Source organism: Lepidochelys olivacea, assembly GCF_965140295.1.
Source record: "Lepidochelys olivacea isolate rLepOli2 genome assembly, chromosome: 13".
Lineage (NCBI taxonomy): Eukaryota > Metazoa > Chordata > Testudines > Cheloniidae > Lepidochelys > Lepidochelys olivacea.
The window spans coordinates 17,695,590-17,714,193 of NC_140423.1; the positions used below are offsets into that span (position 1 = coordinate 17,695,590).

The window sequence follows — 18,604 nt, forward strand, 5'->3', positions numbered from 1 at the left end:
ATTTTTGTTATGGTAATTTTTGTTATGCTGAATGGAAAGAACGGGTTCCCATATTATGGTGGTACATGGCATAGGATTGGCTTTACTATTCATGTCTCTCTGCATACAGAGGAATATAGTTTGGATAAAATTGAACCATCTTGTAAGTACCTTGAGTCAGGGGTGATTAGAAACTAGTTACCATTTGGGTGTAGGAACACACACAATACCACTGTCCAGGCTGAACCAGTTTTGTTTTTTAAAAAGTACCAGACATCAGTCTACCAGGCCTAAGAATCTGGCTCCTTCCAGGAACGGTAGGATTTCACTAAGTGGAAGTTTAGGGGGTTTATTTCACAATTGTATGGAACCTCTTACTTTTGTCATAACAAGATCCTTCAGAGGGCTTTCATTACCTCAGTTTGTTGTTCAGGAAGCTTCATATTGTCAAATATCCGAAACACAATCCTAAACAGATCTTGCCACCAGTGTTTTTCAAAGGTATGGCCATAGCTCTTCATTATTTCAAACATCACTGTTAGGCCTCTACAATAAGGAAACAGGAATACAAAAATAAGATGCTAAAATGGTTGCCTCTGATCAGAGTTTTAATAACTGAATGCAGCTAAAAAGCAAAGATCCTCTTTACCTTGTCCGAACATCTAATTTGCATCGATTAATGATGCAGGAAAGTTCAAATAAAATAGGGAACCATCCTCTGACCCAGACCCTGTCTCCAGTAGCAACATTCATGTCATCACTTGTATATTCTCGCAATACCTGAAAGCCATTTAGAGAAAGATTATTACCTTTCTATTAAGTCACATCTAAAAGACTTCAGAATTAAACTAAACTAAATTGCATCTTCTAAACAGAATTTGGCTATTCAAAATTTAAGTAAGTAGTGAGAAGTCAAAGCAGGTATGTGATTAACCCTTTCCTAATTTGTTTCTCCAAGTACCTCCATGAACACTTCTAAATAATAAAAATATTCATCTAGTTCTTTTCCTATTCTAGGTTTAGGCTCTTTTGGTACATTGGAGACAAGATTTCAGATCAACCTCTTAACTGCACCCACATTTACACACAATTGCTCATCCAAACCGATGTGTGTGCGCAGTTCTGCAGAAGTCAATGCCGTGCTTGTGCATGCAAGAACTGATGAACCTGCAAATCTTGCAAGATTAATGAACCATGTTAATTAGGTAACTTCAGCCTAGATTCTTTTAAACAGAATTACTGTAATATTACATATTTATACAATAGGGATTTGGCATTAAGCTCTAACAGGATAGAAAGTGACATGCAATATGACCGTAAAATTGCGAGAGTCCTAATTTAGAGTTAAAAGTTTACAATTTTTGTTTAACAAAGCTGCAACAGCCAATTTTATCCAGCTATTTCCACACCTGATTGAAACAAGGTATTCCCCATTTTCTAAGGAGGATGGTTGACTAGTGTTAAGTATGTTCTGCTAGTGCTAAACAAGTGTCTCATTTGGGGTAAACATATTCACTAAGACCATAAAGTCCACGTTTAAGAGCAGAGTCTTAGCTATAGGAATAATCACAGTTTAAAACTAAAAATTATTACAAGAACAGAAAATACCTGTGGTCTTTCGGAAACATATTTAGCACAATAACGGATAAGTCGGATTGCTTCCATACTGGTGTCAGGAAATGCTGCATTACAGGCAAATTCAGATAAACATTTTACAGCATCCTGGAATGAATCTATTGCTGCTGGAAAATGCTGCTGAAAAATATTGGCTGGGGAAAACAAAGGAAAGAGAAATGTCTTAAATATACTAATATTGTATCAGACTTTTTGAGCCAGAGCCTCCACTGATGTAAACTGGCATACTTTCACTGAAGTCAATGAAGCTATACCAATTTGTATCAGCTGAGGATCTAGCCATTTGATTGCATCAATATTAAACACTGAACAGTATTACAGAAACACAGCACAATTTCTTAGTGTATACAACATGTAAACAGTATTAATATAAAAAAAATCCATGGGGGGAGATGGAAGAGAGGAAAGAGGAGAGAAAAAAGTTATTCTGTTAGTTTAGAAGTATAATGCTATTAAATGCAAAGAGCAGTTAGGCCCTACTCTATACATAAGGCAGATCTAACTATATCAGCGTACAAACTACAGCCTTGCTCCCGCCGATGTAAGTGCCCTACTACACTGACATAACTCCTCCACCTCCACGAGGGGTGTAGGGCTTATATCAGTGTAGTTAGGGCCATGCAGTGTCAGTGTAGACACTGTGTAACTTACATCAGCTACTGGCGGTCTTGTCAATTTCACAGCTCTGCTGGAGCTCTGAAATTGATAAAAAAAGCCCAGCTCCCCAGTGAGGATGCTGCCAGGTCTCTGCTCCAGGCCGGGCTGTCACCTGGGCTCCTGGTGGTGCTGCTTCGGATCCCCACTCCCAGCTGGGAGCCCAGCAGCACAGAGGCTCCCAGCTGGGAGTCTGGCTGCCCCCCAGCAGGCTCCCTGCTTCCCACCAGAGGCGAGAAACCTGAGTGGCTTCCCCCCCCCGGCTTCCTACTGGGAGCAGGAAGGCGAGAAGCCCCTGGGGACAGCTGGGCTCCTGGCAGTGGAAACTTCACAAAGCTGAGCGCCCTGGCCCCCTTACACTGCCACTCTTCAGTCGGTGGAAGCACTCCTCGTGAGGACACACACCACTGACAGAAGGAGGGTAGTGTAGACATCAGCCACCACAATAAATTACTAACCTAGGTCGGTTTAAGACAGTAGTGTAGACATGCCCTTAGTTTCACTTTTTAACTCGTATAGTCAATTTCTTCCTTGCTGTAAAAAGCACTTAAACAGCAACAGAGCAGAACAACAACTTTACAAAAGTACACAGAGAATGTTTAAAAATAAGTTTCAGGGCATATATTACAAGTAATATGCCATTAGAAACTAGAATTACTTCATTTCAAAAATTTTGAGTACACAGTGTCCCTCCTTTTTAATTAGAGCACCAATTTGCCCAAATATCTTTTTAATAGAAAAGTAGATGGCTCTGTAGGGCTAACTCAGCAAGTAAAATATCTAAGGCTGTTGAGTAATCGCAGTTAATTCACACGATTAAAAAAAATTATTTGTGATTAATTGCAGTTTTAATCGCACTGTTAAACAATAGAATATCAACTGACATTTATTATAAATATTTTTGGATGTTTTTCTACATTTTCAAATATGTTGATTTCAATTACAGCACAGAATACAAAGTGTACAGTGCTCACTTTAGATTATTTTTGATCATTTTTACAGAGCAAGTATTTGTAAACAAAAGTGGTATTTTTCCCAATTCACCTCATACATGTACTGTAGTGTGATTTCTTTTACTGTGAAAGTGCAACTTACAAATGTAGATTTTGTTGTTGTTGCATAACTGCACTCAAAAACAAAACAATGTAAAACTTTAGAGTCTATAAGTCCACTCAGTCCTATTTCTTGTTCAGCCAATTGCTAAGACAATCAAGTTTGTTTACATTAATGGGAGATAATGCTGCCTGCTTCTTGTTTACAATGTCACCCAAAAGTGAAAACAGTTTTTTGCATAGCACTTTTGTAGCTGGCACTGCAAGGTATTTACATGCCTGGTGCGCTAAAGCTCCAGCATGTACTGTTTAAAAGACAGAGTGGATAAAGCACTGGGTATTCGAGGGGGTATGGGTGGGTTGCATTGTACTAACAATCTGACATGACAAAGAGGGTGGGGGGAGAGAAAGTACTACTGCAACATCTGATCCAGCCTTGAAATCAAGTCATTTGTAGTTTTTTTTCCCTGTCTAAGGAGAAGTGTGAGGGTGGAGTGTCTTAAATCACAGTTAATTATGATAAAGGGCTGTGAATAGATTATGCTTGGACTGGGAAGAGTTTTCCTCTAGCCATCCATGACATTTCTAAGGCACCCATCACTGCCTTTGCTGGAGGCTATATATCAGAGACACAGTACTTAACTAAATCTGGAAGGCTAATCTAGGTGCCCAGATGTATTATATAGGGTTGAGAGAACACTTTCATATTACTATTAAAAGTATTTCATATACCCAATTGGGTTCAGATTATATTCAATGATACTTACAGATCATGCCATAAACTATCAGGCATTGTACAATACAGTTTGGTCTTCCTTGATACAGAATTGTTAGAGCCAGGGGAGCAGGCAAAGCTTAACCACATACTTTAAGCAATTTGGACATTTAAAAACAAACCCCCCTCTACCACAATAGAGTTCATTGTGTAGACAGGCCCTTTTAGCACAAGAGTATGTTAGTTAAGGTGTTCCATCTGCCAACCACTACTTACTAACTATATGTCCTGTTGTTTGGAAAGCCAACTCTACAATATTCCCATCATGGTCTGAAGCAGCTTGGTGAAATACTGCAAAGATATTCTTCCAGCCTGAGCGAATGTTACCAGCCTGTGAGTTCACCATCTGAGCAATACAGCGTATTACCATGTCACGTATGGTAGGAGATCTTAAAGACAAATTAACCATGTTATTTGCTGTTGCCTACACACTGGAGAGCACCCCACCCACATTACCACAGGAAACCTGGTCACATTTTAAGTTGCTGCTTAAAAAACCCCCCAAGCCAAGACAGAAGTTTCAGTGCACACACACCTGTTTTTCTTCATTATGTGCTCAAATGGCCTCAAAAAGTCTTTCTGGAAACGGAAGTTGGCTAATTCGCCCTTCTCGAGAAACTTCATTGATAGCTGCCTTAATGAATCAACTGCAAAGATGGCCACATCTTCATTAGGGTTACATCCAACCTAGTAACAGAGAAGGAAAAGGCGTGTGTGTGTCTTAACGAACATTTAAAAGTTAGTGTGAACTATACTACACAAAGCCACCATAAGCATTTCATTTCCATGACCCAACCTTTATATACCTAAATGGTTTTTACAAACGTATAATGGCCGTCTAAAGAACCCCAGGGATTAGTTTACTAAGGGGCATGAGGGAAGGAGTACACCACCAAACTATCAGGATAGGACATGCAGAATTATTTTATGTTAGCGAGTTCGCATATTTGAGTTTGCAAACACTCAGTTTCCCTGTATACTCACTATTTTTCTAGTTTCAGTAAGATAACATTTCATAGCAAGAACAAACCTCATAAGCTTGAGCATTTTGCTTAAATGCCTAAAGATAGGAACAGAGATCATAATGAGCTGATTTTTTCGGAGATTCTGACCGCTCAGTCACTGACTTCAATAGGAGCTACAGGTGGTCAGTATATCTTGTCAGGAGTGGAAGGAAGTCAGATAGGCAACTAAATCACAGTTAACTTTAGGCACCTACATCTGAATGTTTTGGCAAGGATTAAGTGAATGCGGAAATATTAAATTAAAAGATTCATTTAGAACAATCCAGATATTTATGCTGCACATCGATGTTCCTAGGCTAGATGTTGTGATTAGACCATGTTTTTCTGAACTTGACATGTGTGCTTTTGCTCATGTTCAAACTAAAGAAACAGACTCCTGAGCTGGTAAAACAAATTGAGAATTCAGATTTTTTTTTAAAAGAGAATCAGATGGGTATTTTTCTTGCTTTGATTGATTGTGTGGAAAAGGATTAGCAGTGGAGACTACCAGGAGAGACAAATAAATTAATTATCCAAGCATGTCAAAAGGAACACACATGGTTGCTGTCCCTCAATCTACACACATTTTATAAGATGAAACCTAACCAGGCATTACTGATTCCAAAAGGAAACTCCCTACACATAGTTTAGAAAGAAGGGGACAACAGAAATCATGTCCTGACATGCTCAATAAGGGAGAAAACAAAGGATGAAGAGAGCTGTGGTAGGATTTCCAAAAAAAAAAAAAAAGGGGGGGGGGGGGAGAAGGAGGGCGGGTGCACCATGGGGAGAGACTGGGAGTGGCAGGGGGGACGATGATAGACATCTTTCCCCTCCTCCTTAAGATAATACCAATATTATAGCATAGGGAACACTTAGGACTTCTCCAACTCAAATGTAAAGAATGGCATAGCCTCAACTAAATCCATATTGATCAATACAGGTCAAAACCTATGATGTTCTGAATCAGGAAAGCCCTCCAAGACATTCTCTTAGGCATCTTAATAAGGGAAAGCTGATGAGCATGATTCCAACTAGACTCAAAAATAATACTACAAAAGCATGTTGCGTAACCTTTAAGTTCTGAAGTACCTTATTGAAATGATCTCCAATCACATGCCATATCCTTGACCATTGCAGTCTAATTCGATTCATATTGTAATACGAGATCTCTACTATCTTCTGCAGGCTGAACATGCGAGGATGGTGGGGGGAAGCCAGCTCATCCATGGAAACAGCACACAGCCATCGGACAAAATCAACTGAATATTAAACAGACAATACAAGCCATGAGTTTGGGGTGTTCTACTGCAACACAGTTAATTTCCTCATATGTTCAGCATACATACCTATTGCATTTCCGTCCAACCGTGTTGATCCTGTAAATATTCTGTAGAACAAATCAAGATGTGTGATAAAGTATAAGTTATATTTAAAAAATAGGAGAAGGACATAACACACTAAAGTATTTCCAGGTTAAAAGGTTCAAGTTTATAAAGAAACCTTGATGCTGCAAAATATACTAGCAAGATAATGCTTTGGATTTCCACCAGTGACTTACGGGTGGAAAGAGTGAATTATGTACAGGGAGGAAGTAAAACAGGAAAGCTGAAATACAGAAGGCAGCATGGTCTAATAGACTGAGGGCATTGATGCATTTCAGACACTTTGACTTGGGTTAATTACCCAGTAAAAAGTCTAACTGTAAAGTAGTGGCTCATGGCCAAATATAAAAAGGACAAACCCAGTGTAGCAGACAGCCTTTATAAAAATCACCAAGTGTGCAGTACAAAGGCACCAATTTAATGAATTCGGGTCTCCATTTCTCCAAATGGAAAGAGTTAAGAATACACAAACGTTCTCTTTCTCTCTCTCTCTCTCTCTCTCTCTCTACTTCCCACCCTCAAAGCCCACTTAAATTAACGTGCATAAGTTCTTTTTTCCAATTATCCAGCTATCAATGGTAACACCAGACTAGTTTACTGGAAGAGTCTTTCCCTCTCTTTAGTGTTGCAGGACTGAAGTTTAAAAAAACCCACAACAACAACAAACCACCAGAATATTTTACCATCGTCAGGTCCAGGAGATTTGGCATCATTCAAGGTGAATGCCAACCTGTTCTTAAACTGGTTTTAAGTTAGGCTTTGACAGCCAACCACTCTGTTGCTCTGCAGGGGGAAATCAGGACAGTTTGGGTAACTCTTGATTTGCAAGTTACTACAAACAGAAAGACAGAAAGCACTACAGTACCTGTCCACTGCCACCACCACACTTTGCGAGCTGGTCTCACCCACAGACTCCTGAATGCTGGCCATATGCCTTTTATCAACTCCACCCCCAACTAGGTTACCTGTAATAAAACATTCAGATCCAAACGTTTAATCTGATGAAATATTCACAGTTAAATACCAACAATATGCTCAATTTTATACAAAACAGGAATTCAGATGGGTCCTGCTCCCAAGCAGCTTAGAATTTATACAGGACAGGTGCTATAGGTCAGAAATGACGCACCTGATTATTCTGCATTTGAAAGTCCAGTCTCAAAGTAGTGTACCTCTTAAAAACATTAATTGCCTGAACATTATTTCAACAAGTTCATAACAAAAGTTATGAACATGTGAAGATTTTGTGGGGGAGGGAAGAGATGTTTTTAACGGATACAGTTTTGCATCCTTAATTTTGGTGGCTAGTATCCATTATAGGAAAGCAGGCCATCAAGATTACAATAGTGGTGCAAATCATCTTTAACATTTGAGAAATGCATTAGTAGTTAAATAATCTTTGTCATGACAATTATGCCTAAAGCCTACAATAAAAACATTTGAATGTAATATTTGTAATTAACCTACAGTGTAACACTGGTACTACATAAACATTTATTACTGAGTATGAGCAATTAGTACTGGACACGTTGTTTAATTACATTCATATACAGAATGTGATACTGTCTCAGTGGAACTCTAGAGTAGTTCTACATTATGTGTTTTTTCATGGAGAGAGTTTATTTCTTTTCTCAGGTAAAGGCAGACTACCATCGTCCCCCTAATCCCCACTTACAAATCAGATTTTAGACTACGCAACATACATTAGGGTGAAATATCTAACTTGAAAACCATCTATCGCCACATCTCAAGGCAGAAAATTGTTAGTATCAGCAAAATGTATGGGTATTCAGACAGATTTCAGTAATTTCAACATTTTTATTTCAAAATGGAATGAAAAAAGTAGAGCTTTTAATGTCTGTAACAAGACTATGGCCATACTAGATCTGATGTAACAAAGTTATGACCACACTCAAGTTCCCACAAGGCAGTTAATCTGGGTAGTCTATGAAGTAATTTCTCATAGCTGATTTATAGAAACTGGAACGCGTTCAGATGTTTAATCATTACCAAGCTAGTTGAAGTAACGGGTACCTTCATTAATTATGTAGTGACACTAGTCTCCACACAGTTAAAATGAAAGCAGGTAAATATACGACCCAACATCATGTGAAGAACTGATCATTCGTTCTCATAGTGACAAATGTTTAGGTTTAATTAACTTGTAAATGCAGGCTTGTTCAGTGACAGAACTATTAATCTTACCTAGTCCCAGGCCCATGAATTCTTCTCCTCCAGATGTATAGCTTTTAATGCTGCCTTCCCTTTCACGCCCAGAGCCAGATAAGTATCGAGTTTTAACCCCAGTCCCTATAAGCTGTGCTAGTTCCAGCTGGCTGATGCATTTCAAGATCTAATAACAAAGGCACATTTCAATAATGTAAGTGACCGCTACCACGTTTTACCTCATGAGACTTCACAGGTTCACAAACCATTTTATACCTCAACACTTCTGTGATATAGGCAAATATAACTGCTAACTTACAATGGAATTAAGCAACTTGCCCAAGATCATAGTGAGTCAGTAGCAGCTGTGAAACACAGAACCCAGAAGTCCAACTCTTAGTTCTCTGGTCACTAGACCAAGTTTCCTCCTTAGGGCGTAGTTTAAGAATTTATACATTATGGGGCTTATTATCCAATAGTTTCTCTTCCCCCCCCACAGATAAATAAGTGAGCTCCCATTACTACAAATGGCAGCTGCACTGAAATTCCCACAATGCATCAAGTGAAGACAACCACAAGTTTACAACATGATCATGATTCCAATTTGGTTTGACAAGTCTTGTCTTCTACTTCAATTCTAGCCCAGTCTCTCAAAGCTACCCATGCACGGAGGAGCCTATCTACTCTCTCCATGATAATACAAAAATGTATTAGATTAATCTCATGAACACAAAAAAGAGACTTGATTCAATATCTAAATGCAAAATTGTTTCTCAAAGTTGAAGCAGTTGTAAAGATCACTGGCAACATAGACATAGATACCAGATACTCGCATATGCCATCAAGGCAGAATTCATGGCCTTCTACTCTAAGACAGACCTTATTCTGAGGAGCTAGAGCTAGCAGGGCAGTTTCTCAGCCAATAAAAGAGTACTTTAATATCTTCAACTAGTCTGATATCCTTTCCACTAGAGGACAGTGCTGCACTCATCCATTTACCTAGGTACTTATATGGTCTCTATTGATGTAGCTTCCAAATACCTTCCAACTATTAAAGACAGAAATTACTCTTTCCTTCCTAGATTGTAGGTGACAGCTTGATTACATTTATTGTGGGTTACAGGAGAAGCGAGGTGTTTGTGAAGAACTGAATCTCTCACACAGTGTCTATCTCAGATAGCATTTACTGCCACTCACACAAGTTTGCTTCCTTCCTGCTTTTTCTCTACTGCAAGCTGTCCTAACGATACGGCTATCCATGTGGGCAGTGGGGTATGAGGGGATACCAATTCATTACAATGGCGAGACACACACCAACATTAGGTGAATTTTATGCTTTCAGTGGATCCCTTTGAAAGAATGTTGAGAGAAATACAAGAAGAAAAATTAGTTGGACTATGAGGAAATGGAAACGCCTCTTGCCTTCAGTTTCTGGCATCCATTATGGTGCTTAAAAGTAAGTTTTAGACAAGTCTTTAAGGAAAACTGAAGAGGCACTCTGGACAGAGTAAATGTACAACTAGTCAGGATCCTGTGTGCTTTATTATGAACTGAACCTAAATTCTGCAGCAAGGTCCTTTTGGATTGTGCAGAAATCTCCAGATCAGTAAACAAAACAATATAAATCCCAATTTTTGACTATTTTCATATTCTCTTAGTCACAGTAGTCTTTGTATGTGTTTTCAGATTCGATTCAGTTTTACCCTTCTCCCGTTTTTCCATTTTCAATGTACAAAAGGTGTATGCACTGACAATAACTGCACTGCAGAGATTTCTGTGAGGAAAGGTTTGAGGGATGGACTAACCATATATTTTTCTGCTAAAGTGAAGAGCACAATAGTTTACATATTGACTTTTGAAATGTCCTTAGGTTTCAGTGTTTCATGCTGTCTACAAAAAGCACAGTACTGGTTTCACTGTTCATGTCTGAGGTACCTTCACAACTACAAAGGATAGAAAGAATTTTATTAAACAGTGAAAATGAGATACCAGTGCACAGTTTGTGGAATAAATCCCTTCATCGCAGCAGAGTTCTCTGGTGATGGAGTTTCAAAACCTGTGGGCTGTGCAAACAGCAGGCATAGCTCGGTGAACAAGAGCTTGGTAAGCTGTGAGCACACACTGAAGCCTCACATTTACTATTCAAGTTTTTACCTCATGCCAGGAATTCCCAAGATAGTTGCCATCTGTATGGGCCACAGTAATAAGTGTCTTAATGGTGTCTATGTTTTTCTGTTTCATTTCTGTGATGCTAGAGCTGGCAGTCAACAGTGAGAAGCGAGCAAGGGCCTGCACATAGGCATCTCGTTCAAGCTAGAATGCAGATACAAATATGAGAACAGAAATAAGCCAGAGAAATTGAGATGTCTGCAAATACTAAAGAAAAAGCACACAACCTCCTCAGCTTTGAGTAACTTCTCTTCCAAGTATGCCTCTGTGATTGCAATTATGGCAAAGTATTTCCCAGTCAATATAGTACAGAAGAGCTGGAGACATACTAGAAAATTATCTTAATGGGAGCATCAGAAGTGGGAGGCATTTGAGGATTAAGAATAAAACTCCATTATCTTTATTTATGATCCAGAGCTCTGGACAGTTTAAAACTAAAACTGTTCTGCAAACAAAAACGTTATACATGTTGATTAGCAGAGCAAGTTATTTTCAAGCAAGTTATTTGCTTGAGATGACCGGTAGCTCAGTTACTTCAGCCCCTACTTTGACTTTGGTGTAAGCTAACATTTTTATAAATTTTATTATTCCACATGTCAGAGTCCATGATGGCCTCCAGTGACCTAGACATAGCATGTCTGACATATACAAACCTGCATTCCAAAAATGCAGGCTATTCGGATTGCACATCGAATTCCTTCCAAACATAGAGATGCAACATCAGTGTCATCGCAGTTCTGAAGGCCAACGCTGTAAGCTGCCAATAACGGAGTCCATACAAGCTAGCAAAAAGAAAATCTTTGTAAGTTTAGCTTCATTACCACCAAATCATGATTCTCCCTAATCCACTGGCTAGGGCAAACATTGCCCATGCCAACACTGTATCCTCCCATTCACATAATGAAGTGCCAGAATGTCATTTGCAGACTTTCTGTAGCATTGAGTATATTAATATCCCCTATAAAAAAATAAGGCCCTTTTCCTGCCTCCGATACTCTCGGCTCTTCTCTTCACACTCCTGAGCCAGAAACTCTCATGGAAGAATGCAACACTTCTAGCCCCATCACAATATCGACACCTTCATAAGAGATGCACTGCTGCTCTCTATGGCTCAGTTATCACAGCTCTCAGTGAGGCATGTTATGAATTGAAGAGGATTACTGCCCAAACATACGTGACGGAGAAATCCATACACTCACTTTGAACATGGGTCTGACGTGATCCAGGTGAGTGGCACTAGTAAAGGGAGCCTTTGCATGGCTTACTGCCTCCATGAGGGCTTTAGCTGTTTTAGCCATTTGCTCCATCTCCAGGTTGTACAATAACCGCCGCTGCTTCTCATTGGCTACACCTACGAAGACCACCACAAAACCTGCATCATTATATGTATTTTTGCTATCAAGCTCCATTCCTTAGTTCTGGGTATCAGATGCTGAAGGTAGATTTTTTAATTTTTATCTAGAGACTTGTTCAGAAGCTTTTGAATTTACTCAAGATGCTGTCATGGGACTTTGCCTTTCATATAAGGTGTAAGCCTCGGGCTGAAAAAAAACCCATGTCTACTACAATAATCCACATAGATCGTAAGGTACACTATCGCAGCTATACAGCTCTTCCCTTAACAGTCTCACACACTTTATGACATGCTTCATAGAAAAACTAAAATCCAGAGGCGTATTTCATTAAGTCATTTAGTTCATGTGAATTGTTTAAGAATGCTTCAAAGTCTCAAGTTTGCAAAACAGACTCTATGGCTAGGTATATACTAGAAAGCTTACAGTAACGCCACTGTATTGATGCAGCTGTGACACAGTAAGATCTGTAGTGTAGCCACTCTATGCTGATGGGAGAGAGCTCTCCCGTCAACATAATTAATCCACCCACAAAGAGCAGCGGCATTTACGTCAGTGGGAGAAGCTGTCCACACCAGTACTTATGTTGGTGTAACTTATGTTGCTCAGGGGGGTGTTTTTTTCACTAGCGGTAGTGTAGGCTATGTCTACAGTGGCAATTGAATGACAAAACTTGTGTCTTTCAGGAGGTGCTTATTTAAAAAAACCTGAAAGACAAAAGTTTTGCAGGTGACAAGCACCAGTGTAAACAATGCAAACACTGTTCATTGGGGGGTGGACATTTTTTGTCGGCAGGAGAGCCGACAAGCAGTGGCTACACTGGGCGACTTTTAGCGGCATGCCTGTGGTGACACAGCCATGTCGCTAAAAGCTGTGTCGTGTAGACATAGACATAGCCTATTAAAATAATCAGTGCTGTTTCTTTATTCCTGTAGCCGTAACTGCTCAGGCTGTGACCGAGCCAACTCTCAAGATAAAGAGAGCCAATATCTGAATGCAAGATCTCGAAGGAGCATGTAAGCACTGAAGGAGGCAGTGCCGATTATTTGGTACTTGGTTCTCTTCCTTCTATTGGCACTACATTAATTCCCCAATATGCTATTAAGAGTACAGTGCAGCTGGAGGTGCTGTCTTTTGGATGTGACATACCACTGAAGTCCTCATCTATTCTAGGTATGAAAAGGTCACCTAACTTCATGTTTCCAACTGCTAAGCCCTCCCTGTGTTATCACTTCAGACTGCAAACTCCTTAGGAACAGCAATCAGTCTCTCTGAACTATGAGGTACCATTGTTAAACATGGCACAACATGAGATAGTTGCATAAAACTCTGAAGAGGACGACTGTCAGCTCTTTTCTCCAAGTGCCAAAGATTATTACATTCTGCTCCCCTTAAGTCCCTCTTCTTTTTCAAATAGCTACAGTATTTTTCACTTCTCCTCCTCAACTGTGTCTAGTCATGCCACATGCTCTTAGATGGAAGTGGCCACATACCAGTGGCCATGTTTCAACATTGGATGAAGTGGGCCCCAGATAGCCTTTGTGTAATTCACACAAGTGTTGGCAAAGCTGAATTAAAGCATTTTATAATGTTAATCCTTGAATACGAGATACTATTAAAAAAAAAACTCGGCACATTATATTGAGTTTCTAATTAAATCTTACTTGGCTTAGTAGATTTAGTTGTAATTGCATATTCTTTTGTCTCTTTCATTGCAATTTTTTTCCCTTCTATTTCTTCATAGATAGTGGACAGATACTCTTCCGGCAGGTCTTTACTGTCATTGATACCTCGATTCATTTTAATATATTGCTCTTTTGTCATTTTATTCTTTACCTTTAAGCAGGTGAGAAGGATAAAAACTCAGGTGTCAAATTTTGAGAACAAGTTCTAGAGAAGAGCACTTGTAACAGTTCTATAGTGATTTTTTCCTACCTGGGGACTGTGCAAGTCTGTAGTCAGCATTATAATAGAGTACGCTAAAACATATGCAGTGTCAGCACTAGCAAATAGGGTTTGCCTGAAACAGAGAAACACATTTTAGAGATCTAGATCCTCAATCCATTAGCTCTCTCTGCACATCCAGGGAAGAGGTGCAGTTCAGAAGCATTACACACTCCTGACAAAGTAAAACCTGACAAGGAATCTCATACTTTAGCCTTTTATATTAAAAGACGTTTAAAATTAGCCCAGCTACTGCTTAATATGTACTGAAAGCTACAGCAAGGCCAACGAAGGGGAAAGGGAAGAATTTGTGAAGAAGCCACACATTTACAAGATTACAGAAAAAGACATTTAAAAAAAAATGCTATTCCTTACTATTCTTGCATGTTCTTCCACTGTTTTCAACAAGCAATTAGAATAAGATTTATCCACTACTGTATCATTCACTCACATCAAGGTTTCCTTTCTAAATATACTCATTTTTATTAAAACAGTGATGTGAGATTGATCTGGGGAGTGGAAATTCGTTAAGGATAGATTCTTAAGCAGACAGTGTCAAAGTTTTCAAGCAAGAATTGCATTTTCAAATTTGGTTTAGAGTAAAATGGTCTGTATCATCACAAATTGGCCCATCCATGCACATTTTCTGACTGGTTGAAGGCAAGTGGGAAAACGCCTCATTACACAGAGACACAAACCAAACCAGATTTTTAAGCTTCCACTAACAATTAAGGCTCACAAAAAACTTTGATTTCGTTGAACTGATTACGTACAACATGGATAAACAGAATATGCAGTATCTGAAGCACTCAGCAATTCTTGCTCAATTAGATCCCATGCACCTGTCAGAAAGTGTTCTCTGAAGAGCCAGTACTGCCACACCTACCCTGCAAGACTTCATGATGATTTAGCAGCTACTTACAGGAACATCCCATGGGTCTTCCATTTAGCTACGGAACAGGGTATAGCATAGACAGCAGCAACAAAATCTGCCCCCACACATCCCTGCAACGTGCCTTGCCGTTGTGGGGCAAACATGAGTCAAGCCTTACTTTATTTCCTACGGCTGCCAACAAGGTGACCATTCCTAAGACAGTTTATCCAATATTATGTTTCAAGTTACCCTTGGTTGCATTCAATGTATCTAGCGGCAAACTTCTCCATTAATCTATCAATCTTCTGGGCTTCGCCTGGCAACCGGAAGCCTTCCAGAAATATCCGTAGAGCAGAGACAAAGTCTTTCCCACAGAAATCAAGCTGGTCTACGTAGGCATACATCACCTCCTTGTTAAACCTGCTGCTCTCCCCTAGAAATTCCCCAACTTGGGTCTAAACACAAGAGAGACAGTTATGAATATTACGTATCAAATTAACTGTATCTTCTCCCTTTTATATTTCAGTGAATTTACAGTATAACAGTTGCACTGCAGTCAATTTCCTCAGAAGGCTGGTATGCTGCTCATGACAAGCAGAGCCACTACTGGAAATGGAAGGCGGAGTCTGCTCAACTGTCCCAACGTTCCATTAAGTGTCATTAGCACCACCCTTGGACATCAATGCTGTCAAATAACCGGCTCCAGTAAGAGGCCAGCTCACGCTTCTGGTCAATCTAAAAAGCAGCATTAATAGGCATGAAGGGAATCCCACCCAGTCCCCTCCATTGCCAAAAGAAAGGTTCTGCAAAGGGCCTAAAAGTAGTATGTAAATTGGGAGTAGTGGCGCACAGGCATGGACGCCCGGGGCTTTGCTCCCAGCCTCAGCGGGGCGGGGAGGACGGACGACTGGCTTTCAGCGCCCCCACTATTAAAAATGTTCCAGCACCACTGTGTGGTAGTGGTTTGAGATTAACCTAGGGGGAGGGAGTGGAGAACCTTCATTAGATTCTCTACCATAAAAGGTAGTTAAAGTAAGGTGGCATGGAATATGAAAGAAGCAACAGCTGAATTGCTGGGGAAGGAATATCTTTGTAATACAAATTAATCGCTTAAGTAGCATTCAGTCTTACAAAACACAGACGTTCTTCTTGGTGCAGAAACTGTGCAACGTCTTCTGTTGTGGTGCCAAGCATGCCCTGTTCTTGAAGATACTGTATTCCTCTTTTTGACTTTTTGTTAAATCTATTCATATAGACAGAATATTAAAAAAAAAAAAAGGCAGAAAAGCTATAGCTTACACCTGGAATATCATTTCCCAATACACTATGGTGCATAAAGTTTACTTGCATATGCAGAGCCCTTATAAAAGGAAGGTATTTAAAAATCATGTTACTTCTACCTTAAAGGTGCATAGTTAAGAAAAGACATTCAGAAATTTGAGGGGGGGGGAGGAGAGAGTTAATGCATTAGCTAGGTAACACTAGACATCCCATCCTGTGTATTATGTGGTATATTCAAAGACCACCCTTTTAGAATTAAGGATGTCAAGATAATTTAGGTTTAATAAAAACCTGATTTTTCCAAATGCTATTAATAGAAGCTTTTTCATAAAAACAAAACAGTTCTAAGGAGGTTTGTGTGCGTGTTTGGATGTTTTTAAAAGGAACACTCTTCTACAGCATTTGAAGCATAGCAAATACCCAGTATAATTTAACTTTAAGTGATTAGAAAACAAATGTAATTGGACCAATCATTTTATTCTCCCAGGTGTGTGTGTGTGTGAGTAAAAGACAGACCCACACGAAAGGCAAAAGCACTTGCAGAATTCAGTTTTCATTTATTATTAGTAATACAACCAAGAAGGATTTTTAAATATAGGAATTTGAAAGTGTTATTGCCAACTTGAAGTCTAACCATTTTTTGAATTAAAGAGCAGTCTGATATTATACCTGCTCCAAACCAATTAGTAATTTACAATCACATTTTCTTTAAAAAAGGTCTCCCCTCCTTTGTGGCTGAGTCAGTCTAAAAGGAGACCACCACAAAGTTGTGTCAAGAGCACAGAGTGAACATGATCATCCCCCACCCCCAATTCCTTTTATTTACAGTAGACTTCGGGGACTGCAATAAAAAACAAAGTCTTCGTGCAAAGTCTCAGAACCCAGATCAATTGACTCAGGCACACGGGGCTTGGGCTGCAAGGCTAAAAACTGCAGTGTAGACATTCGGGCTCAGGCTAGAGCTTTGGCTCCGACACCTGCGAGGGGGGTTGATCTCAAAGCTCGGGCTCCAGCCTGAGCCCAAAACATCTACACCACAATTTTTATCCTGGAAGGCCAAGTCAGCTGACCCAGGTCAGCGGCAGGCATACCCTCAGGAGTTTGTTTACTCCTGACACAAGCTAAGGTTTTCAGAAGGAAGTGTAATTTTTAGTTGTCAGTGCTACTTTAATATGACAACTGCCCCTTTAAACTGAACAAACACGGTTCCTAGAATACATAGTGACTACATCAGAAACAATGAAAATGCAGCCAACACTCACACTAATTAGCCTTTATTTCCTTGCCAATCCACTTACAATTCTATGCCATGTTCAATTATCTCTTTTTGTTGCTTGATGACCTCAAATTGCTCAGGATCATCAGGGACAGCAGTCTGGATGCCAATGCTTCCAATCCCTGAGGACACAGTCGAATCCAAGGAACTCACACTACTCCGTCTTCTTCCAGTTTCCAAACATTTACCTTCACCCATTTCCTGATCTGAAGGCCTATCTGGACCTGTATGCAGGTGAAGAGTACAAGAAGCATAAAAATGGATTAGTGAGAAAAGCCAACGTGCCCCCAAGGAGCATTTGAACACGCATGCACACACACACACACGCTTCACCCACAATCCTCTTAAGCCATCCAATCCTCCTCCTTGCCAGACCCCGCTCTCTCCAGCAAACAGCCACCAAACATTTAATCATTAGGGATATCTTATGCCTCACGCTACTTTCCCAAAGCAGTGAGGGAGAAGAGTGGAGGAAAGATCTCGGCTCCTCCGCCTAGTGAAGAATGGTGTACAGGGTGCAGAACAGCTATTGCTACTTAGAATAGCACCAGTTTCACCACCTAAGTGATCGGGGGAGAGCTGGCCAGCACACTCCTCAATATGAGGGCCCCACCTCGTGTGTGGTTTTAAAAAAAAAAAAATCTATTGAATTCCTGGGGCCTACACACACTACTAGTGCACATAAGAATTATCCTGTTCAGTCTCCTGATCAACTCCTAGAACCTCAGCTTTTAAACAGAAAAAGCAATATCTGTAAACAGGCATCTTTCCCCATGTTCACTGTGAATTATCAGTTTGTAGACAAGACACTTTACTTTTCATAAAGCTTTGATATTCCTCAGTCTACCAGGTACATTGTATTTTTAATCTTAAAGCTTCCACAAGTTTCACTAGCTTTTTTTTTAAACCACACCTATGTCTCAAGGAGCTTATAACCCTGTCAGTGGATCTGCCACAGAAGTGAGGATCACACACCAGGAATGGAAAGCAGAGGAAGGAGGACATGGGTTACTGAAATAGAACTTTATGCTTAAGCAAATAGCCACAAAATCCTATTT

General features: G+C 39.9%; 1 protein-coding gene across 1 annotated transcript in view; it reads right to left on the minus strand.

Moving 5' to 3' along the window:
* The window catches only part of ARFGEF2 (ARF guanine nucleotide exchange factor 2), a 67,017-nt gene that overhangs the window by 10,778 nt on the left and 37,635 nt on the right, over positions 1 to 18,604 (minus strand). Inside the window, exons 14-30 of the mRNA XM_084645174.1 lie at positions 17,569 to 17,770; positions 16,121 to 16,232; positions 15,239 to 15,444; positions 14,107 to 14,191; positions 13,836 to 14,007; positions 12,019 to 12,170; positions 11,473 to 11,601; positions 10,805 to 10,963; positions 8,690 to 8,837; positions 7,350 to 7,449; positions 6,449 to 6,489; positions 6,192 to 6,361; positions 4,631 to 4,782; positions 4,312 to 4,484; positions 1,588 to 1,748; positions 629 to 759; positions 396 to 525 (exon numbers count right to left, since the gene is read on the minus strand). Coding sequence (XP_084501300.1) covers positions 396 to 525; positions 629 to 759; positions 1,588 to 1,748; positions 4,312 to 4,484; positions 4,631 to 4,782; positions 6,192 to 6,361; positions 6,449 to 6,489; positions 7,350 to 7,449; positions 8,690 to 8,837; positions 10,805 to 10,963; positions 11,473 to 11,601; positions 12,019 to 12,170; positions 13,836 to 14,007; positions 14,107 to 14,191; positions 15,239 to 15,444; positions 16,121 to 16,232; positions 17,569 to 17,770 — 2,423 coding nt within the window. The remainder of the gene's footprint in view (positions 1 to 395; positions 526 to 628; positions 760 to 1,587; positions 1,749 to 4,311; positions 4,485 to 4,630; positions 4,783 to 6,191; positions 6,362 to 6,448; positions 6,490 to 7,349; positions 7,450 to 8,689; positions 8,838 to 10,804; positions 10,964 to 11,472; positions 11,602 to 12,018; positions 12,171 to 13,835; positions 14,008 to 14,106; positions 14,192 to 15,238; positions 15,445 to 16,120; positions 16,233 to 17,568; positions 17,771 to 18,604) is intronic.